The sequence below is a fragment of the Gorilla gorilla genome, chromosome 7 (assembly GCF_029281585.2).
Source record: "Gorilla gorilla gorilla isolate KB3781 chromosome 7, NHGRI_mGorGor1-v2.1_pri, whole genome shotgun sequence".
In the NCBI taxonomy this organism is placed as follows: Eukaryota; Metazoa; Chordata; class Mammalia; order Primates; family Hominidae; genus Gorilla; species Gorilla gorilla.
The window spans coordinates 109,253,125-109,279,149 of NC_073231.2; the positions used below are offsets into that span (position 1 = coordinate 109,253,125).

The following is a 26,025-nucleotide window of genomic DNA, read 5'->3' on the forward strand; positions in this document are numbered from 1 at the left end:
ACTAAAAATACAAAAAAATTAGCCTGGCGTGGTGCTGGGTGCCTGTAGTCACAGCTACTCGGGAGGCTGAGGCGGGAGAATGGTGTGAACCCGGGAGGCAGAGCTTGCAGTGAGCCGAGATCACGTCACTGCACTCCAGCCTGGGTGACAGAGGGAGACTCCGTCTCAAAAAAAAAAAAAAAGAACATCTTTAATTACATGCTCTCATTAACATACACAACATATGTTGAGAAGGGATCTGCTCAAAAACTCTGTTATTAATGGGGCACACAGAAAGTTTGAAGACTACTATATAGGAAGCCTTTGGAAGTTTTAAGCATGGGAGTGACATGTAAAAAGCTGTTTTAAGATGACATCTGATAGGCTGGGCGCAGTGGCTCACGCATGTAATCCCAGCACTTTGGGAGGCCGAGGCGGGAAGATCACGAGGTCAGGAGATCGAGACTATCCTGGCTAACATGGTGAAACCCCATCTCTACTAAAAATACAAAAAAATAAATAAATTAGCCGGGCATGGTGGCGGGCGCCTGTAGTCCCAGCTACTCGGGAGGCTGAGGCAGGAGAATGGCGTGAACCCGGGAGGTGGAGCTTGCAGTGAGCCGAGATTGCACCACTGTACTCCAGCCTGGGCAACAGAGCAAGACTCCGTCTCAAAAAAAAAAAAAAAGACATCTGATAATAGTGTAAATTGCCACCAAATCAAGTAGGGATGATATTAAAGTAGCCCAAGTATAAGATAATGAAGACCCAAACTGCCTGGGGATGCAGTGGCTCACATTCATAAACCCAACACTTTGGGCGGCAAAGGTGGGAGGATCTCTTGAGCCCAGGAGTTCGAGAGTAGCCTGGGCACCGTAAGGAGACCCCCATCTCTACAAAAAATTTAAAGATTAATGGGGCATGGTGGTGCATGCCTCAGGTCCAAGCTACTTGGGAGGCTGAGGTGAGAGGCTAAGGTGGGAGGATCACTTAAGCCCTGGAGGTTGAGGCTGCAGTAGGCTATAGTCACATCACTGCATTCCAGCTTGGGTGACAGAATGATACCGCATCTCAAAACAAAAACAAAACACAAAAAACTAGAAATAGAGAGTTGAAAGATGAGTAAGTGTTGCAAAGAGATGATGAGTAGGACTTTGAGTTTTGGTAGTAGGAAATATGGAAGATGGAATACATAAGAATGACCTAGGCTAGAGCTTTGTTGAATGTTAGATATAACACCATTACCAGGGAGTCAGAAAGAAACAGCAGGATGAAGTCATGGGGTAAGAAGATGCATTTACTTTTTACTCACTGAGTTTTTTTAGACATACGAGCTTAAAATTACTTTCTAAGCATAATTTTATATATATATATATATATATATATATATATATATATATATTTTTTTTTTGCGATGAAGTCACGCTCTGTCAGCCAGGCTGGAGTGCAGTGGCACGATCTCGGCTCACTGCAACCTCCACCTCCCAGGTTCAAGTGATTCTTTTGCCTCAGCCTCCCGAGTAGCTGGGACTGCAGGCACATACCACCCCCACCGCCGGCTAACTTTTTGTATTTTTAGTAGATGGGATTTCACTGTGGTAGCCAGGATGGTCTCGATCTCCTGACCTCGTGATCCGTCCGTCCCGGCCCCCCAAAGTGCTGGGATTACAGGCGTGAGCCACCACGCCCGGCCCTAAGCGTGATTATTAACCAAGACAATGTGTTTAGCAGCGTATCAGGACAGTTAAAACATAGATTCTGGAGCCATACTGCCTTGGTTTGAATCCTGGCTCCACCATGTCATATTCAAGTTACTTAACCTCTTTATGCCTCAGTTTTCCCATCAATAAAGTGTGAGATAGTAATAGAACTTAACACATAGGATGCTGTGGAGATCAAACGGTTAAGGTTTTTGGAACAGCGCCTGGCACTTGGTGAACTCTTATATGAGTCTTTTTTAAGTAAGTAAACAAACATAGAAAGTGCTCAGTAAATGATAGCTATATGATATCATCATCATCACAACTTCGTGTGTCTATCAGCACAGTATTTAGCACCAGAGATTAATAATGTTCCCTGCCCTACAGGAAGCTTAGAGTTCTGTTGAGCAAACATCTTGCACATATTTTGTCCCAGAAACTGTGCTAGGCATAAGGAAGTACAAATGAAAAGTGTATTGGAAGCCCTGACAGTGAACACTTACAACCCAGTTGAAGAGGGTACTAGGACATATAAAAGGGAGGCCGGGCACGGTGGCTCATGCCTGTAATCCCAGCACTTTGGGAGGCTGAGGCAGCTGGATCACGAGGTCACGAGATCGAGACCAGCCTGACCAATATGGTGAAACCCCATCTCTACTAAAAATAGAAAAATTAGCTGGGCGTGGTGGCATGCGCCTGTAATCCCAGCTACTCGGGTGGCTGAGGCAGGAGAATTGCTTGAACCTGGGAAGCGGAGGTTTCAGTGAGCCGAGATTGCACCACTGCACTCCAGCCTGGTGACGGAGCAAGACTCCGTCTCAAAAAAAAAAAAAAAAAAAAAAAAAAGGAAATGCTGCATGTGTATATACCTAGGGTCTAATTGTTTTGCAAGATGTATGCATCCCATGATTTTCCAATAATTTCAGAAAGATTTCTGAACAGCAGGTCTTCTACTTTTGTATTCTTAGTGTTAGGCATAGAACAATGTCACTAACTAAATGCTGATTGAATAACAGAGTGATTAGCTGAGGAAGACAGCAGGAAATATTAAGTGTGAATTATTAAGAAGAATCATTCTTATTTCAGTTCCAAGAAACTATGATCCTGCTTTACATCCTTTTGAGGTCCCACGAGAATACGTAAGAGCTTTAAATGCTACCAAACTGGAACGAGTATTTGCAAAACCATTCCTTGCTTCGCTGGATGGTCACCGTGATGGAGTCAATTGCTTGGCAAAGCATCCAAAGAACCTGGCTACTGTCCTTTCTGGGGCATGTGATGGAGAGGCAAGTGTCACTCTAGATGATATTTTCAACTAAAAGTAGTTATATTACAAATGTTTTTCCTTTAGTTTTTAGTTACTGTAGGTTTTACTTTATTGGATTTCAATTTACTTCTCAAGACTAAATTTTGTTAGGAATACTGTTTAGTATTTTCTTCTTTAAACCTAAGAAATTATAAATGCAGTAGTTTAAGGATCAATTTGACAGTAAATTAAATAATCATGTTTATAATTAAAGTATTTAAGTATGAGTTTTTTCACAGATGTTGTCAACACCTAATTTCCTACTATGGCAAGTGAAAAAGTTCTGTAACACTTTAGAATCAACAGAGTATTTGCCAGATTGTATTTTTTGCTCATCGGTATACTTATCCATATGCATTGCATTGTTTTAATCCAAAGGATTTTGGTTTTAGCTGCCCAGTAGAGTGATTCGTAGCCTTGTCAGTGTTGAATTTATCCTGAACATTTTACATTTATAGTTTACTGAAATTTCCTGGTATGCCTTATCATAGGTTAGAATTTGGAATCTAACTCAGCGGAATTGTATCCGTACAATACAAGCACATGAAGGCTTTGTACGAGGAATATGTACTCGCTTTTGTGGGACTTCTTTTTTCACTGTAAGTATAATACCATTAAGTCATTAAATTTGATCAACATAGGTAAGAATAATCTAATTGAATACATTTTTTTTCAAGTTCATTTATTTGTTCCTAGGCCCTTTTGGAGTTTCACAATGCAAAATAGCTTATTAAACCTTGAAAATTACTAGTTTTCTTTATATAATTCAGCCTTCCCCATAACTTAACATGATTAAACTAATATTCAATTTACCACAAAAGTGGAATTAGTGAGAGGTAAGTCTAGAAAGAGTTTGGCTTACTCTGGAGGATTTTTGATGCTAAGATGAGTAATTTGTACTTTCGTTAGTCAGATAATAAGGAATCATTGAAGTTTTGTGCCTGTGTGTGGCAAGATATCCGGAACGTAAAATTTACTCTCTGTTTTTAAATATACAGTTTGGTGGCATCCAGTACATTCACATCACTGTGCAACCATCACCACCATCCGTCTTCAGAACTTTTTCATCATCCCTAGCTGAAACTATAGTCATTAAACAATAACTCCTCTTTCCCCTCAGTCCCCAACCCCTGGTAACCACTATTTTACTTTTTGCCTCTGTGATTTTGACTATTCTGGGTACCTCATATAAATAGAAGCATATTTTAAAGAATTATACCATTTTGTGTATGTGGAATAAGCCTTTTGTGTCTGGCTTATTTTACTTAACATAACTGTCTTTAAGGTTTATCCATGTTGTAGTACATGTCAGAATTTCCTTTCTTTTTATGGCTAGATAACATTCCATTGTATGTGTCACATTTTGTTTATCCGTTCATTCATCAATGAGCATTTGATTTGTTTCGACCTTTTGGCTATTGTGAATAGTGTTGCCGTGACCATTGGTGTACAAATACCAATTCAAGTTCATTGAAAGTCTTTTTTTAACAAGGGGAACGACAAAATCTGAGCTGTGCTTTGAGTTAAGTAATTTGACAGCAGTTAGTGATCAGTTTGAAGGCCATTTTAATAGTTTGGCAGGCAATAATAAGAGGCTACCTTATTATGGAGACTGAAAACTAGAAATCAGTGGTTGACACTTTGGAGGACTGACAGATTTGACAACTGAGAGGTGCGTGGGAAGAGGTTGGTTCCTGTTGCTGAGGAGTACCAGCAAGTTTTGAAGGGTGGCAATGGGAAGGATATGATGTGACAAACTGGACTGCTAATGGGCTGTTCGAGTGAAGATGTCTGTCATACCTTTACAGATGCAGGTCTGGAGCTCAGGAGGGAGGTCAGAGCTGAACTTGACATCATCAATATAGAACTAATCATTGAAGCCATAGTATGGCGTCATTGGGAGGAAATGAAGAGGAAAATATAGAAATACAAAGATGTCAAGGAAGTAGCCTTGGGGAATGCCCACCTCTGGGAAGCGGGAAAACTCTGGGAGTAGCCAGAGCTCGAAGAATCTGTGAATGATCATAGTGTCCTAGGAGGAAGGAATAGTCAGTTTTGTGAACTACTACAAAGAATAATGAAAAATGAAGACTGAGGAAAACATTTTAGAAATGTAGAGATGTAAAAAATAGAAAATTAAAGATTGCGTAATTCTAGTCTTTCACTTCTAACACTATTAGTTTGGTGTATGTCTTTTCAAGTGTTTTGACCTACCTATACAACAGTTTTTGTATACACATGCACTAATCAGTCAAATAGATCTTCCTTATTCTTTATTTACTGGTGACTTTTTAAAAAACAGGTTGAGCTGAGTTATAAAATGTAGGTTGCAATCCAGGTTGGCTGGGTGCAGAAGCTAGATTGCAAGAGAATAATAAAGGGAAAAGATGACTTCTGGGAAACCTGATAGCTACAATTTGAAAGATTGTCATGTGAAAAAGAAAACAGACTAATTTGTTGCTTCATAGAGAGGCACTGGAAATAGGTGTTAGTGTTAAAAGATTCGGTTTTGGTGTAAAAAAAAAAAACTTATTTGCTGTCAAAAAGCAGAATAGGCTACCTTGCAAAGCATTCAGTTACTTTTCACTAGAGGGGTGCAGATAAGCTGCCTGACCCTGCAAGCCCAGTGTTGTGCAAGGAATTGATTGGCAAGTGGGAATGGATGGCAACTAAGGCTTCTTACACTTGGTTATTCTTTTGGATATATTGATTAATAGCTCAGCCAGAGGACTTAGTGTATTTTTTTTTAATGCTTAAAATGAATAAAGGCTCATTTGCAGCATTATTCACAATACCCAGGATATAGAATCAACCTAAAGTGTCCAGCAATGGATGAATGAATTTAAAAAAAAAAGTACACACACACACGCACACAGGAATACTATTCAGCCTTCAGAAAGAAGGAAATCCTGTCACTTGCAGCATACATGAATGAACCTGGAGGACATGATGCTAAGTTAAATAAGACAAATACCACATGATCTCAGTTGTGTGGAATCTAAAAAAGCCAAACTCATAGAAATGGAGTAAAATGGTCATTACTAGGGGCTTTGAGGGAGGGAGATTGGGGAGATGTTGGTCAAAAGAGACAAAATTTCAAATAGATGGGATGGATGTTGTACAACATGGTGATTATAGTTAATAACAACATGCTCTCTTGACAATTGCTATGAAAGTGAATTAAATGTTCTCACCACAAAATAATAAGTATGTGAGGTAACAGATATGTTAATTAGCTTGGTTTATCCATTCCACAGTGTCTACGTATATCAAAACACAATGTTGTACATCATAAATATATATAACTTTTATTTGTAAATTAAATAAAAAACATTTTAAGAAATGAATAAAGACTGAAAATGTTTCATATTCACCACTTATTTCCCCCCACTTTATTTTTTTAAAGAGACAGAGTCTTGCTACGTTGCCCAGGCCGATGTTGAACTCCTGGGCTCAAGCCTGTCTCAGCCTCCCAAAAAGTGTTGGGATTACAGGCATGAGTCACCATGCCCACCTTATTGTTTCTCGGTTTTTCAAAAAGATTTTTTTTTTTTTTTTGAGATGAAGTCTCCCTCTGTCGCCCAGGTTGGAGTGCAGTGGCATGATCTCTGCTCACTGCAAGCTCTGCCTCCCGGGTTCATGCCATTCTCTTGCCTCAGTCTCCCCAGTAGCTGGGACTACAGGTGCCCACCACCACTCCCAGCTAATTTTTTTATTTATTTTTATTTTTAGTAGAGGCAGGATTTCACCGTGTTAGCCATGATGGTCTCGATCTCCTGACCTAGTGATCCACCCGCCTCAGCCTCTGAAAGTGCTGGGATTACAGGCGCGAGCCGCCGTGCCCAACCAAAAAGATATTTTTGAGTAATGTGTGCTTTGTCAGAGATAAGACACATGTGAAGACTACTTGCTGGTACAACTTTAAGAATGTTTTAAAAAATTTTAGTACACAGTATTGCAAAACATAAACTTTTATTACCTAAAACTTCACTAAGATATCCCAGTTTGTAATACCAACAGTTCCTTCTTCAACATAACCAGCCTGGAGATGAGATGTTCTAGCCAGGCACATATTCTTGTTTGGCTACTCATTTCTATAAAATGAGAAAACCCTTCCCAGAATTGGTGGTCAGCTGAGGTTTGTACTCAGTAGACGGCAGAACAGCTTGGTCATTTACAAGCAAATTCAGTCTTGAGCTTGCAGACACTATCAGAAACTTGATGGAGGGATAGTGTCTTCAGGAACGGGGTGCTCAGGGACACAGTTTATCCTGTATTCTGTAAGTGCTAAAATGTCTCTTTGGGTCAAGCCAGATCAGTCAAGACCTGGTACCTAGATTACATCTTACAGTCTCCCAGTAGAATCAGGTTTCTAGAATTGAGTTTTAGTATAGTGCCAGTGGCTCAGATTCAGAGTTGTTAATAAGATGTAGCCCTATTAAATACTTTTTGTCTATAACAAGGATGTTGTTAAGGATTCTGTTCATCGACATCCTCAACAAAAGACATCGCTGTGTAATCTTAGTACCAAAACCTTTCCTGATCACTTATCTATTTTCATCTCATGGGCACTGTAAACTGTTTTGCAAGAAGTGTTTTCCTTTTTGAATTTGCTGTAAGAAAAGAGCTACATTCGTACTCTTCCCTTAGATAAAGATATCTTTGTTAATGATTTTATCAAAAAGTGGATATAGATTGCATCTAATATATAAATGTAAGATTTTAAGTTAAAACTAGCAGTTTTGTATATATGCGGTTATACAGTACCACATTTATGATTTTGTTTTCAACCTCAAACTACATTATATGTTGTTTTGTAGTCTGTTTCATCTGATAGCTTAAACATGTCTGCCAAATACCCATGTCTAAATTACCATAGTTTGTTGCTTTGCCTTGATTTGGGCTAACGTGCCAACAGTTCTGCTCACTGTTGCTTTTTTACTATTTGTGCAGCTGTCAGCACAGTGAAAAGACAAACTATGTCTTTACTAACATTATGAAAATAGTTTTGACCGTGTGGACCCTGAAAAGTTCTCAGGGTGCTCCAGAGGCCCAAAGTTCACAGTTTGAAAACCACTGACTTAGTAGTTTCTGCAGTTCATGCAGAAAAGGACTTTATCTATTTCAATATTATAACAATGCCTCCTCTCCAGTATTTTCATGTTTCTCATTTTATTTTTCACATTTAAAATTACCTGAAATTTTATTTTCACATAAGCCATCAAATTGGCTTAATTTTTTTAAATGACTAACCAGATATTATAATACCATTTTTTATAATCCATTTTTTCTCCAAGTTGAAATGCCATGTTTATCACAATATGCATGACCTAACTTTGCCCCGTTCTTGTTTTTCTTTTGCTGTACTCATTATATTTTTAGTTTTATGTACTTTATATATTTGTCACAAATCTTTACTAAAACAAGGTGGGATATAAATGGATCAATAAGTGTAATACTGGAATGATATGGTATGTTACCTGTTTTAAACAAGATACTTATAATTTGATATGTGTTGGCAAGTTTTAATTTATAACAGTTGTTCCTTACCATCATCATAATAAAACAAATATTTCTAGGTTGGTGATGACAAAACTGTGAAGCAGTGGAAAATGGATGGGCCAGGCTATGGAGACGAGGAAGAGCCGTTACATACAATATTAGGAAAGGTACAAAAGTAAATTGACTAATAGCTTGCCTATTAACATTCTTTTATTTAAAATTGTTTTATAGTTATAATTTCCTAAGATGGGGAAGAAGATGCAAATAAGAAACGAAAGACTTTAGGCTGTAATTGTTGACCCATTTACGCAATATTTAATGCAGCTAAAGTCCTTTGATGCTAAAGAATGTTAACAGTTTTTTTTTTTTTTTTTGGTATTCATTGTAGTAGAGTTTGATTTCTGTTTTTAGCCAGAGGATACAATGAAACATTTCCCATGGGAAGACCATGGAGAAAGAGATAGAAGTTCAGAAAATGCTTCAGCTTGTCTAGTTGATGTCATCATAGATCTTACACAAAACTCAGAATTTCTTAGTTGAAAGACTCCTTTAAGAAATGAAGAAATTTAATAGTATTATGCATCATGTATAAAACTTATTAATGTTTCTACCAAATTATTCTGCAAATCAGGTGATGGGTGGTTTAGTTTTAGCATAAGAATAATTTAGAACATTTGGTCTATCCATGTTTTATAATGTTTACATTTTTATATTAAGCAAACAATTCCAAAATTAGATTTAATCTTTAAATTAAATATACCTTTTAAAAATCACTTTGTCATTTCAATATTATGGTTAGTATATAATATTTAGGTTCTGCTTTAGGTTTCAAGAAGTTCTAAATGTTCTTAAAGGGATAGGGGAATGGGGTATGAGTATGAGGTAGAGATAATTTGTAGTTGGAAACACGTTAGTAATTTCTAAAACAAAATTGGTTTCATTCTTAAAATGTCTTGTCTCATTATGGTATTGTTTCCCCCTTTAAGTAAGGACTTCAAAGAAGTTTCTTTGTGAACAGGGCTTTTCTCAAAAAAAAGATAGTATAGATAAATATATTTAAAATATTAGTCTGCAGATATGAATTAGTAATGAAAAAAATCCTCTTAACCTTTTTGCTTTTAAAGACAGTGTATACTGGGATTGATCATCACTGGAAAGAAGCTGTTTTTGCCACATGTGGACAGCAAGTAGACATTTGGGATGAACAAAGAACTAATCCTATATGTTCAATGACCTGGGGATTTGACAGTATAAGTAGTGTTAAATTTAACCCAATTGAGGTAATGTTTTTTTTTAAGTATGTTTTGATTTTTGTTTCCTTATTATGGCTTAATAATTTCAGTTCTGTTTAGAAAACTTTTGAATGTATGATAGAAACTTCTGAATTTTAATGGTGTTTTGGCATTTTGTCAATTTTCCCAATTGTAAATGAGTTTTGATACCTTTGCTCAAATCCCAACATGTTTCCCAGCGGTTTAGTCCCAGATACTAGAGTTAAGCATTGTTAGAGGAGTGGTGTGTGCATTTGCCCATTGGGGTAAAATCCAAGTAAATATAGTCTTGTTTTAACTTTAGTTTTACTCATGCCTTCAACCTCATGTTCCATAGATTATGTCATTGTACATTTAGGAAAATGTTAATTTTTCTACCTGCCTTGGAGGTCAGAAGAAGGAGCATTGGACATCATTTTGTCTATTTTTAATTGGTAAGGTACCAATGCTTCATAAAAACATTTGTGATTATTGTTGAACTGCATGGTAATTAGTTATAGTTATATTTTTCTTTGCTCAGAAGTCTGAATTGTGATTCCCAGTTCTTCCAGGCGTAAGGGAAGAGTTGGAGATTGGCCACTACATGTTGTCTGTTTAGGTCTGAATTTAGGAATGGAGGCTGTCCTGAAGGCTAAGCTAGCCCTTGGACTCCAGATCTTTCTCTGAACTTTTTCTTAATACATAACAATAGATGAACTGATTGTCCAGAAGACTCAGTAGGGATACGTTTTTCCTGTTGAAAGAAAAGGCAATCATAGTATATATAAGCCAATTTTAGCAGTTATTGAGAGGCTACCATTTTAGGTAGTATGAGAGAAAAATCCTAATATGCAAGTGTTATGCTCTTAAAGACCCAACCTGATAAAAGATAGGAAGTAAGGTTGAGTCAAAATAGTAAGGTATAAAAATAGTTTGTATGATGTACTGGAAAATGAGATGCTGCAGTGCGATGTGAGCTTGGCCTTGAGGAATTACTGAGAAGTCAGAGGACACTCTTCCTGCAACTACCACATGCTCACACACACACTTTCTAGAGACGCTACAGGTCTAGAATAGGTTGGCAAACTAGTCTGTGAGCCACATGTGGCCCACTGCCTGTTTTTGTAAATAGAGCTCTGCTAGAAGACAGCCATGTTCTCTTGCATACATATTGTCTGTAGCTGCTTTCGTGCTATGATGGCAGAGTTAAGAAATTGCCACAGAGACCATATGGCCCACAAAACCTAAAATACTTACTCTCTGGCCCTTTACAGAAAAAGTTTTCTGATTCCTGGTCTGGGGTATCTGTCTCTATTATATCTTTCTCACTCCGTCCTCCATCTTCCTTCCTTATGTTTCCCTTGGTTGTAGAAGAGAGAAATGGCATGGAAAGGCAGCTACCCTTGCAGAGCAGGACCAAGTGTAAAAGTTGATAACATATGTGAACATTTTTTTAAAGTGCTATCCAAATTCAAGATGGTGATGGTATTACGTACTGAAAAAAAAACACAAACAAAAAAACCTAAACAGACACTGGTTCTTACTATTTAGAGGAACAAAAAAATCTTTTGCTTCTCTGCTTTGGTGAACATCTGTGTCAGAAGAGCTGATCACCAATTCTAAAATCGTAATTATTAGGGATGACCTAGTGACCATGTTTTTCAAACTTGCCTGTATAACAGCTGTATTTGTTCAGCTGTTTTTTTTTTAAATTACTATTAACCTTATGAACTTAGTGGTAAAAGTAAATGGTGTGCGTGTCTTTTATCCTATTTTAAACTTAATGGAAAGGGCATGTTGCTGTGAACAAATGGAGTGTATTTGTATTTGTCTCCTCTAATCATTAATAATTAATTTTCTCTTAAAATATTGAAGCCTAGAATTCTGGTAAAGCCAAAAGTTTATGCTGATCATTGGCACGTTTTACAGTGTGAAAGGTGGCATTTGGTCTAGGTAGATTGTTTTGCTTTGTTCAGATCAAAGTCTTTCTTTTTAGAAATGGAACCTGGTCAGACCCTGAGGCGACATAATGAGAAGCCAAGAAAGGTTGAGGGACCTCACTAGGGAAGTCTCAGAAAAGCAGCCATTAAGATAGCAGGCTTTCAGAAAGAACTGAGAGGAAATCATGATCATAACATTAGCTTTATGATGAGTTTGATACCAGCCTGGGCAACATGGTGAAACCCTGTCTCTTCTAAAAATACAAAATATTAGCCCGATGTGGTGGCGCACCCCTGTAATCCCAGCTCCTCCACAGGCTGAGGCATGAGAATTGCTTGAACCTGGGAGGTAGAGGTTGCAGTGAGCCAAGATTGCACCACTGCACTCCAGCCTGGGTGACAGAGCAAGACTCTGTCTCTAAATAAATAAATAAATAAAATACAAGCATGAGGATTTTACAATGAAAATACTTGGTTTAAGTTGCTGAGATTATGGATGATTTATTGTACCCTCTTAAAATGGACTTTGTTTTTTAACATAAATATTAAGGGCAATTAAATCATTTGTTTACTGAATGGATGTGGTTTGCTGCCAGGTCTGGCTTTTAACTGGTGATTGTTATACTTGTTTTTAGACATTTCTCTTGGGAAGTTGTGCATCTGACAGGAATATAGTACTGTACGATATGAGGCAAGCTACTCCTTTGAAAAAGGTGAGTTTCAGTTTTGACTTTTGCTTTATACAGTTGGCATTATATATTTCTCTGTAAATAGAGTGACTAACAATATGGAGCAAATATTTTCTCAGAATTAAAAAAATCTTTTATACAGGTGTTCTTAGAACTCTACATGATGATAGTCATGTTCTTTCAGCTCCCCATTGCTTTTTAGAGACTCTTAAATTTCTGCTAGGTATTGTATCCTAGTCACCATCCTTGTGTCTTCCATGATGCCAGTACATTTTAGGCCTCTAATTAATACTTACTGAATTGAAAGTTCTTAAAGGTATTGCATCCTGTTACTTAACAGTGTAATAATATTCAAATAATATTCAATAAATTCAAGCCCCATGATTATCATATGACATGTACAGTATTTTATTCCAGAAGGTTTTAGAACTCATTCACGTAACCAGCTTTATTTGTTCAGTTACATGCTGATCAATACTAGTTTGACATTTAGGCAACCACTATCCTGTTCAAAGTGACAGATTTCCTAACAATTCTAAAGTAGTAATTTCAGGACTTGCATATCAGAGCTAATAATACAACCTTAAGCTAACTGTCAAGAGGGGGACAGATACTGTCTGTAAGTAAGGAAAGGAGTGCCATTGTAAGTAAAAGGGTATAAAGTTTATTTCAGGTACTAGAATTTTGAGTGACAGAAAGGGCTGGACATCATTGAGATGCCACAAGTCTGTTGTCGTAGTCCACATACAAAAGAAATGCTTTTAATACTTGCTTTTGTTATTCCTAAATCATTTTTATAATGTAACAACTAGATATTAGGAGAGTACATTCATTGAAGTTTGAAATAGATAAATATGATAATCTTTCCAAAGTACCACTTATATGATTTCACTCATTCATGTGATTTAATGGGAAGATCCTATATGAACTTTGGTCTTAGACTTTTAAGCAAGTTAACCTAAAATGTGTTTCTCCTGTAAGGTGGTGGTATTAATAACTATCTCGCAGCACTTCGCTGAGAATAAAACATGATACTTTAAGCATTTAGCAGAATGCTTACATGAGGTACTAGTTTAATGAATAGTCATTTCTGCCCCCTCCCACCTACCTAACACTCATTCTGTTTTTTTTTTAATTTAGTTTATTTTTCATTATTATTGCCTCCTGCTTTGCACATTCTCAGTTTTTAATGGAGCTCCATTAATTTTAGGTTGAAGAAAATGTAGCCTGGCTTTCAAGGTGCTCTGAAATCTGGTTCTAATTTGCAACTCATTTATTTCTTTTAGTCAGTGAGGTAACATTGAATTGGAGTTTGTCACATGCAGGTCACTTTGATAGATGTAGGGATTGTTAGACACTGCTACTTTCTATTGCTTCTTTGCTCCGTCTACTAGTCTATCAATGTTTCTTTTATCCTTTCTCTCATAAATGTAGTAGTTCTCAATCAGGGATTGTAGTCCCCTACCAGGTACAGTTCTGGGAATGCAAGAGGGACATTTAGTGGGAGGTCCCTGAGTGGCAAAACATCCTACAGTGGATAGTCATACACAACAAAAGATAATCCTGCTGAAAATGCCGACAGTGTTCCCATTGAGAAACACTGAATTACTGATCCTTCACAGGTCAGTTCAAATCATACTTGTCTTTAGAAACAGTTCTTTATGTTAACCCTAAGCTCACCATTAATTTTGCCCCTAATTTGATACTTAGTCATTTGTTACTTTATTGTTTATATTTTAACTTTTATTATGTGTCACATTTTTCTGACTAAACTGTGAGTTGTTTGAGATTAGGAGACTGGGAGTTAAGCATTTCTATTTTTATATTTACTATTCTGCCTGTGTATTTAAGAAGCAATTACTGATTGATTTCTCTTCCCATTGCACTGAGCTGAGTACTTTACACATAATAGGTGTTTATGAAATATTTGCTTAAATCAGTGGGGAAAAGAAAAGGAAAGGAAGTGGGAAATTCATCCATTTTAGAGGTAATTAATTTCATGGTAATGGGATACTATATGCTTCCTTTCTCAGGTTATCTTAGGTATGAGAACAAATACAATCTGTTGGAACCCTATGGAAGCTTTCATTTTTACAGCAGCAAATGAAGATTATAAGTAAGTTTCCTTCTTTTAAAAACTTGTGTATTTCTATCAGGAATGGCTTAATTGTATAAGTCGTACTAATAAAATATATACCACTAGGTAGGTATACCTATAAAGTTTGAAAACTGTCATCTGTTTAGCTTTAAAAAGTTTTCCAAATTGGAGAAGAACTTCTTAGAAAAGTATTTATTTCATCAGTATTTAGAATGATGTAGACCAGGGACAGTAAACAACTCGTGGACCAAATCCTTTCTGTTGCCTGTTTTTATAAAGTTTTGTTGGAATATGGCCACACCCACTTACTTATTTAGATATTGGATATGGCTGCTTTTGTGCTATAATGCCTGGGTTGAATAGTTGCAGCGGAGACCTTATGGCCCACTTGTCTGAAAATGTTTAACGTTTGGCCCTTTACAGAAGAAGTTGGCTGATGTTTGATGTAGGTCTTATAAATAATGACCGAACCATACATGTTTTAATGGAAATGAAAATATCTGCCTGCAATGTTTGTATTGCGGTGAGTATCAGGTAGCTGATGCTCATGTGGTCATGTTATCAGCTATCACTGTTCAGTTAGATGGAAGAAAAATTATAGTTATCTTTTCAGTATCCATATGAGGTAGGTGGGACATGCATGTTATCCCCTTTTTAAGATATTAAAGCAGGGAGATTAGTCTCCCAGGGAGGAAAGAGTATCTTATCTTTTTTTTCCCCAAAGCATTTATTATAGCGCTATGCCTTTGATAGATTCTTAATACATGTTTTTTTTTAAGAAGGCAGAAGTTTGTTGGTGGATTGAACTTTAGATCTTTGTATTGTTTTATGTTCCACTATGTAGATTTGGAAGCAAAAAAGTAGTAGTGTTAGCTCATAAAAGGATTTATTATATGATGTTTTAGTGGTACCAACTAAAAGCATCTTTTATGACTTTCTGCTAAAAAGAGGTTTAGTCCAGGGGTTTGAGGTTACAGTGAGTTGTAATTGGGCCACTGCACTCCAGCCTGGCCAACAGAACAAGACCCTGGTGTCTTAAAAAAATAAAAGAAGTTCAATTAGACTCTCATTAACTAGCAATACCAAACCACAGTAATTGAAGCTTTTTTTTTTTTAACCTTTATTGATGTTTTGAAATTAAGTGGCATTGTTCCAGTTAAAGGCAATAAAAGACAAGAGTAATACAGCATTATTGTGACCAACCTCATTAAGATTTCTAAAGAATGTTCTAATAAGCTATTTTAGCAAGGTACCATTTTTCAGAGTGTCCTTGGAATTTCTCATTCCTTGCCTTGAAAAGAATTGCATATGCCACCTGAAACAAAGAGAATATCCCTTATAATAAGTGACTGTTGGAGTATCATAATTGCTCTTAGAAAATGATCTTGCTTTTGTATCCCTTTTCTATATTTGTAAGTATTTTTTTCTTTTATTGCCCTTTAGATATTCTAGTCATTCTGAATCAGAAACCTAAGTTCAAGTCTAGGCCGACCAGTAATTACTGTATAAACTTGGGCAAGTCATTTAAACTAACTCTGTATCATAGTTTCAGCATCTGTAAGGTGAGGGTTAGAATAGATGATCCCTAATGAATCCTATAATGTGGAACTTTGTTTATTTAAAGGTTTTCCATGTAAACAAATTGATATGCTTAGAATTGGAATTCTTATCATTTTTCCCATGTAGAAATAAAGCATCTTACTGAAAAGCAGTTTGCTGGAACCAAACAAACCTAGCTGAAAACCATTGTTCTTAGGCAGGAACTGTAAAGCAGTTGTCAATGTCTTACTACTAGTAATGTTAACCTTGATCATTTGGTTAGGGTGGTGTCTGCCAGGTTTCTCCACTAAAGAGTTACTTTTTTTTCCTTTTGTAATTATTATATATCTTTGGGGAGATACTTTGAAACTATGTAGATATCCTCTTCTCAGACTTCCACTCACTAATCTTAGCATCTTCAAGTATTTTTATATTAGGAACTTGGTCACAATAATGCTGTATTACTCTTGTCCATTGTTCATGTTGGTTCATTTGAAGCACTATTCTTTTAGCCATTAGATTAAGAATTTTTGAATCTTGAAACTCATGAAGTCATTGTTTTTACCAATTGTGCATAAAGTATAGTTTCTCATTTTGATACACCCTTTGAAAGGCCGTGTTCACTCTTACATATCACCAGTAGGAGTATAAATTAGTGCAACTTTGTTGGGAGTGATTTGGCAACTCAAATCAAGCCTAAAAATGCTCATGCCTTTAAGCTTAACAATGCTACTTGTAGGAATCTGTCCAGATTTAATTGAACCTATCCCATTCAGTTAAAGATTAAATGTTAAAAATCCAAACGTTGGGAATTTAATAAGCATTATATATAATAAAATGTTGGAAACTATTAAAATATAGGGAAATAAATTATTTGAAATATATACAGCCATTAAAATATTTTCAAAGATTGTTTAATAACATGGTAATGCTCATTAATATGCTACATGAAATATCAGAATATAAAGCTTTACATAACATTTCAATTTTATTAAAAGTATGTATTTAAATAGTATGGTGAAAAAGGTTTTTTAAAAAATTATGCTGTACTAAATAACTGGCCTCTAGGTAGTAGAATTCAAGGTAATTTTTGTACTCTGTACTTTTTTTGAAATTTCCACATTTTCTACAATGAGATTTATAGGGTGGAAAATGTGTTGGTGTATATATAAGTGGAGTCTTAAGGAATCATAAAAACTGTTGAAATTTTTCCTTATCCCTCACCTGCTTGTGTACAGCATTGAGCTTTTTGTTTAGATGTCCATTGTTTTGCAAATGGGTCTTGTTTTCACTGGTATCTTTTAGTACTGCATATGGCATCTTTCTAGAAATATGTGTCAAATATTTAAAAATTCTTTTACAGCTTATATACTTTTGATATGCGTGCACTGGACACTCCTGTAATGGTCCATATGGATCATGTATCTGCAGTGCTTGATGTGGATTACTCTCCCACTGGGAAGGAGTTTGTGTCTGCTAGTTTCGATAAATCTATTCGAATCTTTCCTGTAGACAAAAGTCGAAGCAGGTATGTGCCTACCAGTAAGCCATTTATATTCATATGTCACTTAACAATGGGGATACATTCTGAGAAATGAGTCATTGGGCGATTTCATCATTGTGTGAACATCATCAGAGTGCACTTAAACAAAACTAGATGGTATAACGTGTTGCACACCTAGGCTGTGTGGTCATATGGTATAGCCTGTTTCTTCTAGACTACAAATCTGTTCAGCATGTTACTGTGCTGAATACTGTGGGCAATTGTAACACAGTGGTATTTGTTTATGTAAACATATATAAACACAGGAAAAGTACAGTAAAAATCCAGTATTATCTTAATGGACCACTGTCGTATATGCAGTCTATCATTGACCAAAATGTCATATGACTATTTTTGTTTCATTTTTCTTTGTCATGATTATTATTTATCTTTTCTGAGAGGGTACCTGAAGTTTAATAAAGTTTTTTGCTCCAATACAGTTTAAGAAAAATTAGTAATAATACCTTACATTTGTTATTTTTTACTTAGTCAAATCCAACTCTGTATGCCAAACCAAAAATTAAAAAAGAAAAAAGTAAGTTTAAATTGTCAAGACCGTTCTCCCTCTATTTTACTTTAGTAGGTATATGGCTTGGTTGATGAGAGATTGAGAGGTGGGAGATTTGAATACTCAGCTGTCCCATAGTCTCGTGTGTGTCTCATTCTGTAAGCACATAGAGTGTGATTCTAATATTTAAGATTTTTATTGTGTTTTGTATAGTTTGGCCCTTTACTACATATTATATGTTATTAAATACAGTATCTATTTATACATCTATTATATCATATTTTTGTAAAGAGGTAGTTTACAGAAAGTGATGGCATTTTAAGGAGTTTGCAAGGGGAATTTTGTTCTCGAGTTTTCACTTTACAGACTGACTTTAAAAACTAAGTCCTGTATAGATACAGCCCCCTGTATAGTGAATTATGGTTTACAAAGAGCTGTTATACACATTCCCATTGTTCCTTAGTAATGCTTTAGATGTGTTCCTGGAAGCATCCATAAAATAAATCCAAATAAATGGAAATAATTTTTCTCAAAAAATTATGATAATTGGATGATTATGGTCATAGCCAATCTGCTTATCTAACTCTTTGCTCTTTTACTTGTGATATTTAAGTCTTTTTCCACTGTAATTTGAGGAAGCCATATGGATTTCTAAACCATGTATCGTCATTGTCAGCAGATAATTATCATCATCACTGTTTATCTGATTATGAAGGTGCTTCGGTTAGAAGCATACTGACAGGAGTGTTCTGATGACTTTGATCTTCATTTCATCATTTCTGTTGTAGAGCTTCTGCTGTGTGTTCCTATGTGACTATTGCTTCCTTTGTCGCTGCCTTGATATTCTCCAAATTGTCATGAGTGTTTTTTTGGCATTATTCATTTAGGCCCAAGGCAAGACTAATAGCTTCCATATTTCTCTCACCTCTGGAAAATGTTGAGAATCAAGAGAATATGGTCCTCCATCATTTCTTGGCACCACAACTTCCAAAGGTAGTAGGATAGTATTTTTCCAACATGGTACATAAGTAGACAAAAGAATGAAACGAGAACAAAGAAAAAAACAGGACTGTGTAGTTACCTATGATCCCAAGGGGCCAGCAGCTGAGTTCAGGCTGAATTATTCCAAAGCTAGTGTGGACAGCTAAATGTAGGTCTAGCTAGAAAACTCACATTATTCCAAAATTGTATAAAAGGGTTCTTATATTTCATTTCCAAGAAATTGTCTCCTGATGTCATTTGGAGGTTTTGTAATCACAGTCTTAATATGTGTTAACGTCCTGTTGTGTTTAGATATAAATGGTGTTCCCTCTGACCTTTGCCTTCATCTGCTTGAAAGCTAGTTCTAATTTGTTTCTGTGGTTTGTTTCCTATCATTATAAACATCAAATAACTCATGCTTGGGTGAATAATCTGTATTTAAAAAATATTTTCCTTTAAAAGACCTTAAAATGGCTAAAGCATAGTATTTTTAAAATAAATTTTGAGTAAATTTTTTAAACCTACAGTTAAATCAGTATTTGAAAGTAGGCTTCTGTTGGAAGTTCATTCAGTATTTACTGAGCAAACAAGTAAATTAATAGTGTTCACATGGAAAAATTAGTGTGACTGTGTATATAAAGAATTTAAGCCTTTAAAAATGTATTTATCTCCTAATAGTAGAACTTTTGGTGAGCTTAATAAACTTAGCATATATGCAGATATAAACATATCTAGAAGTTAAGAACTCAGCATAGTTTACCATTGGGGAGGATTCTCAGTTACTTAAGTGACTAACCGTTGGATCTGACTGGTCTACTGCATGAACAGATTATGTTTAATGGTTACGGAAGCCTGATTGAATTTCCCTACTTCAAATGCATTATACTGCTTTGGAAAAAAGGGCTTCTTAGGTATGTGGAGATTATAAGAAATGAGTCTTCAAAAGCAGAGCACTGAGGGGGAGAAGAAAAAGCAGTCTATCTCATCTAGTTTTCATTTTAATAGGACGTTCTGTTTAATCCCCTCTCTTTTAAAAATGAATTTCTTATGGTTTATCAAAGTGCTTAAAACATACCTATCAGAAACAGTGTAAAAGACCAGTTTTGTGAGTATAGTCGAGAGATTTTTTTTTTTTTTTTTTTTTTTTTGAGACAGAGTCTGGCTCTGTCAGCCAGGCTAGAGTGCAGTGATGCCACACGGCTCACTACAGCCCCTGTCTTCTGGGCTCTAGTGATCCTCCTACCTCAGACTCCTGAGCAGCACCACACCTAGCTAATTTTTAAAATTTATCTTTAGTAGCTATGGGGTCTCCCTGTGTTACTCAGGCTGGTCTCAAACTCCTGGGCTCAAGTAATCCTCTCACCAAAGTACTGGGATTATAGGCATGAGCCACCGCACCTTGCCTGCTTTAGAGATATTTTTTATAGATACGAATATTTGATTGTCATTCTGTTTGAGTTTTCTTTTACTGTGCATAGTTTATTGAGCCTGTTTCCTTCCTCTTTATATACTCTGCATTTTGAATAATTTAATCCAGATACAGAAAATTTATTTCTCCAGAAGTTTCATCTTACTTTTTCTGACCTTGTATTTTACTTGCTTTTTAATGCCTTTCTTAACACTTACTAATATAGTATCACCTGTGAATTCATCTAGCATATTTCACAGCCTTTCCAAATAGGTATGATATTTGACATCTCCATTTATTAAATGATTCTTTTTTTTCTTTTTTTGAGATGTAGTCTTGCTCTGTTGCCCAGGCTGGAGTGCAGTAGCGCGATCTCGGCTCACTGCAAGCTCCGCCTCCTGGGTTCACGCCATTCTCCTGCCTCAGCTTTCCGAGTAGCTGGGACTACAGGCACCTGCCACCATGCCTGGCTAATTTTTTGCATTTTTAGTAGAGATGGGGTTTCACCATGTTAGCCAGGATGGTCTCGATCTCCTGACCTCGCGATCCACCTACTGCAGCCTCCCAAAGTGCTGGGATTACAGGTGTGAGCCACCACGCCTGGCTCTATTAAATTATTCTTACCTCAACTTATCAGACACTTCTGTAGTCTTCCCTTCCTTTTCACACATGTAAATCATCAACTCACTTTAATTAAGCTGTTTTTTTGAGGCAGAGTCTCACTCTGTCACCCACGCTGGAGTACAGTGGCACAGTCTTGGCTCACTACAATCTCTGCCTCCCAGGTTCAAGTGATTCTCCTGCCTCAGCCTCCCTAGTAGCTGGGATTACAGGTGTGTGCCACCACGCCCAACTAACTTTTGTAATTTTAGTAGAGACAAGGTTTCACCATGTTGGGCAGGCTGGTCTAATTAATTAAGCTTTTTAAACAATTTAACCAAAACAAAATTCTGGCATTAGATTCAGCATATGAGGAGGTACTCTTTGAAGACCATTGCATTTCTTTCTTTTTCAGTAAAATGAAGGGGAAAAAAAGTGTGTTGACCTGAATTGATTTGATATGGGGAAGAGGCCTTTTAAGATCAAGTCCTTTCTTTTTGTTACAAAGTTACCTTGGTTGAACATCATATTTTATTTGCATTTTATGCTTTTAGTTATTCTGTGAACTTTTCTGTACATCTGGTTTTGCTTAGTTTGTTCATATTTATTTCTCTTACTAGATAGTAAGTTCTCTGAGAGCAGAAATTTTTTTACTACCCCAGCACTTAACACAGAACCTTATTAGTTGGGTTCAATAAAAATACATTGACAAGAATTTGAGTTTTTATTTTATGCTCCTATAGGACTCAGAAATGGTATCCTGATACTTAATAGGCAGTGGTTACTCAAAGAAAATCTGTACCAAAATCCAAAGGGTTTTAACTTAATTCCTTTTCTATAGGGAGGTATATCATACAAAGAGAATGCAACATGTTATCTGTGTAAAATGGACTTCTGACAGCAAGTATATTATGTGTGGATCTGATGAAATGAACATTCGCCTGTGGAAAGCTAATGCTTCTGAAAAATTGGGTGTGGTAAGAGAATTCATTTTCTTTCATTGTCATAAAGCTGATTTCTAATTTTATTAGATATTATTACATTGTGAAAATTTACTTTTGGGTATTTTGATTAAATTGACATAGCTGTGATAAAAAAAGCAATAAATGGACAAGGTTGTATTGATAATTATTTGCTTCATTCTGATCTATTATTGTAGACACTGTACATTCAAATTGACATTTAAGACCTTCAAAATGCCTTTGTTAATTCAGATGTTTGATAATATTGAGTCTTACTGGTTTTTTGTGTTTTCCTTGAGGTAGGGACAGAAGATGCAGGAACTAGAGGCTCAGAACTTAGAGCTCGTATCTCTTGTTAGAGAAATAGTCATCCAGCAACTCAAAGGCTGCAAGTCCCTGGGAGATCTTGTAATATCAAAGACACAGTGGAACATTTAATAAATACAGAAAGCTTCAGACTTTAAAAAAGATTCCATGAAAAAATAGCAGGTGTTATCATTGGCTGGTTACCTCCAGGATAGGGGATTATGGTTGATTTTGTTTTGTTCTTGATGTTTTTCTAAATGTCCCATATTTTCTATAAGAAACAGAGTGTTTATATTAGAAATAAATATTAAGTTTAAGAAGGAAAGGGTAAGTGCGAATTATTTTCTACTTAGTCCTGATAGGAAAATCAAAGGCAATTCTGTTTTAGGTTTAATGATTGATAAGTATTGCATTGTGCCTAGGTCCATCATTAAATGTTCCTCTAAATCGTATCATCCTTAACATTCGTTAAACAAAGGGTAGTTCTTATGGAATTGGATACTTATTTTTTCTTTGCTGTTTCACTATGTTTAACTCACCTCTCTACCCACCCCCAAAATTTGAGTGAGTGATTTAGGTGCTTTTCTATGTTATTGATGCCTAGGGAAGGTCCAACTCAGTGATCCACGTGGCCCTACTCCTTCAGCACTGCTGCTTTCTACTGGGTGGCATCTATCTACATGGCGAGTGTGTTGCCTAAAAGGAAATTCAGTGCTTGCAGAGCTAGTGTTACTAATATAACCTTGTAAAGTGCAGAATTACATTGGCAATTTTGGTTGCATATCATAAAAGATTAGGTTAGAGGGAAAAGGGTGCTTTCTAGCTTTTTTATACTGAAGCAAAACAACACACTATTCATTAAGATACCAAAATGTGTATTTTCAGCTTACATCACGAGAAAAAGCAGCCAAGGATTATAACCAGAAATTGAAGGAGAAATTTCAGCATTATCCTCATATAAAACGTATAGCTCGTCATCGACATCTACCAAAATCTATCTATAGCCAGATTCAGGAACAGCGCATCATGAAAGAAGCTCGTCGACGAAAGTATGTTTTGAGGCATTTGACTCTATTACCCTTTTCTGACTTCTGCTCTCATCTCACCAAAAACAAACAAACAAACTTAACTGCCATTCAAGGGAGTAGTTTATGTGCTATTATTTAATAGTACGTTAGTGATGTGTTTGAAGACTTCTACAGAAGGCCTTTTCTTTTTTCTTTTTTTTTTTTTTTTGAGACGGGGTCTCGCTCTGGAGTGCAGTGGCACAATCTTGGTTCACTGCAAGCTCCGCCTCCCGGGTTCATGCCATACTCCTGTCTCAGCCTCCTGAGTAGCTAGGACTACAGGCGCCCACCACCATGCCTGGCTAATTTTTTGTATTTTTAGTGGAGACAGGGTTTCACCATGTTAGCCAAGATGGTCTCAATCTCCTGACCTCGTGATCGCCTGCCTCGGCCTCCCAAAGTGCTGGGATTACAGGTGTGAGCCACCATGCCTCGCCCAGAAGGCCATTTCTTTTTCCTTTTCCCAATAAAGGGAAGCAATGACTATCTGAGAATGGGAGAACTTCCATTACCTGTTTTTGAGAATATGTTTAAAGGACAAACAATGAAAATGAGTTACCAAAATAAGAAAACACTTGCTCATATTAAAAAATTATTGTAAAAAATGTTTTAAAAAATAATTTCTGATGTAGCTGGAATTAAGAGATTTTGTGTATTTTCCAAGTTAAAGATTAGTCTATAGTAGAGCTCTTCTCTTAAGTAAAAAGTGTTCTGATATACTTTATTATAACATAATATCTATCATTTTGGATATAGAGCAGAGCTACTACCACCACCACCATTTCCTGTGAAATATTCTTCTCTTTGAAATACTTGAAGTCATGCATGAAATTCTAAGAGCTCTTTATTTTTCAATTAGAATATACAAATGGCTCTTTTTTTCTGTCTTTGGGTAGATGTTGCAGTAGAATCACTTTTAGAAATTTTATTAACTGTGGCAGGTTTTTAAACTTAGTAAAGGACCCTATTAGGTAAATATGATAAGAAGCAATTAAATAAGTAAAGTTGATTTCTTGGTACTAGCTTCCTTTTGCCTATTGTCATCGTGAAAATATTTTTTTGAATAGGTGTTTTTCTAGTGAAAGAAAATGCTTTGATTTTTCTGAGAAAGTTTTCTTTAAGATGAGTTCCCATAACTTGCTTATATTTTGTATATTTTATTTCTAGGGAAGTGAATCGTATTAAACACAGCAAGCCTGGATCTGTGCCAATTGTGTCAGAGAAGAAGAAACACGTAGTGGCAGTTGTAAAATAATTGGTATTCCTAACAATCCTGATGTATAATTATTTGTTACTTTTGATTTGAGAACTCTACAAATAAAAGTGCTGGGACTAGATTAATTGCAAACATTTTAGTTATATGTGTAGAGCTTTATTGTTACTCCTTTTAGCTACCCTGAAAAATGATCCTTAAAGGTGGCCTAGTTGGTAAGACTAACTGTTTTATCCTTAATCTGCATTCTTCTTTCATTGTAGAATACAGTATTTGCAACTCATTTTTTCTTGTTTTTGTTACAGATATACTTACTTTCTCTTTGATCTATTATTGTAGACACTATACATTCAAATTGACATTTAAGACCAAACATCTCTTATGTTATCTTTAATATTACTTTGAATAATGATTGCAATGATGTTTCTTCCTGTGATTCCACATAACATTTAGAATAATGATGTCAATTTTTTACAACTGAATTTATTTCTAGTGCTTTACTTATATTTGGCTTTTTGACTTTTTTAAAACAATCAGCCTGCATTTATATAACTTTTATAAATAATAATATAATTTGGGTCAAGTTAAGATATTAAAAGTTCCTTTCAGCATTGAAACTTTGGCCTATTTTTGGTAAATAATTTTCAATCTCACTAAATCCTAAATAGCTCTGTGTAACATAGGTTTTTCTTTTTTTAATCATCAACTTAATAAACTTTATTATAAATATGTATAAATCCAAATTTTAGGAGATGTTAAGTAAAGAAGAGATTTTAAAATCCAAAGAAAAGAATGTGTTAAGAATACAGTCATCACTCTGTATCTGTGGGAGATTGATTTCAAGATGTACCATTGATGCCAAAATCCAAGGATGCCCAAGTCCTTGATATTAAATGGCATAGTATATGGATATAACCTCTGCATATCCTCCTAAATACTTAAAATCATCTCTAGATTACTTATAATACCTAATACAATGTAAATGCTAAATAAATAGTTGTTATACTGTATTGTTTAGGGAATAATGATGAGAAAAAAAGAGTCTGTACATGTTCAGTACAGATGCAATTTCTTTTTTCCAAATGCTTTTGAGCCACAGTTGGTTGAGTCTATGGGTGAGGAACCCACATATATGGAGGGCCGACTGTACACATCATTTATAGGAAAAATGTGCAGTGTGCATGGGAATGATAAAGATCAAAATCTGAAGAGTGGGAGGAGGATGCAGTCAGGGTGCAGTACACAGGAGATTTCAACTCTTTTGGTAACATTTTATTTCTTAAGCTGCATTTTTTTTTCTTTTTTTATGCTTTCTTGGATATCGGAAATATATTTTTCTTAAGGCTGGTAAGGGATTAACCATAGTTTTTAATTCTGATGATTTGTTTTTTGTTTTGTTTTGTTTTGAAACTGAGTTTTGCTCTTGTCACCCAG

The 26,025-nt window shown here is 35.9% G+C and overlaps 1 protein-coding gene across 1 annotated transcript in view; it reads left to right on the forward strand.

Annotated features, from left to right (window-relative positions):
• DCAF13 (DDB1 and CUL4 associated factor 13) overlaps positions 1-24,726 on the forward strand; it is a 27,187-nt gene extending 2,461 nt beyond the window's left edge. The window contains 10 exon segments of the mRNA XM_004047417.4: positions 2,766-2,965; positions 3,477-3,584; positions 8,565-8,654; positions 9,612-9,767; positions 12,313-12,390; positions 14,400-14,482; positions 17,367-17,531; positions 21,885-22,020; positions 23,197-23,360; positions 24,546-24,726. Of these exon segments, the coding sequence (XP_004047465.4) occupies positions 2,766-2,965; positions 3,477-3,584; positions 8,565-8,654; positions 9,612-9,767; positions 12,313-12,390; positions 14,400-14,482; positions 17,367-17,531; positions 21,885-22,020; positions 23,197-23,360; positions 24,546-24,633 (1,268 nt within the window). The 3' untranslated portion in view covers positions 24,634-24,726.
• Positions 24,727-26,025: the final 1,299 nt, after the last annotated feature.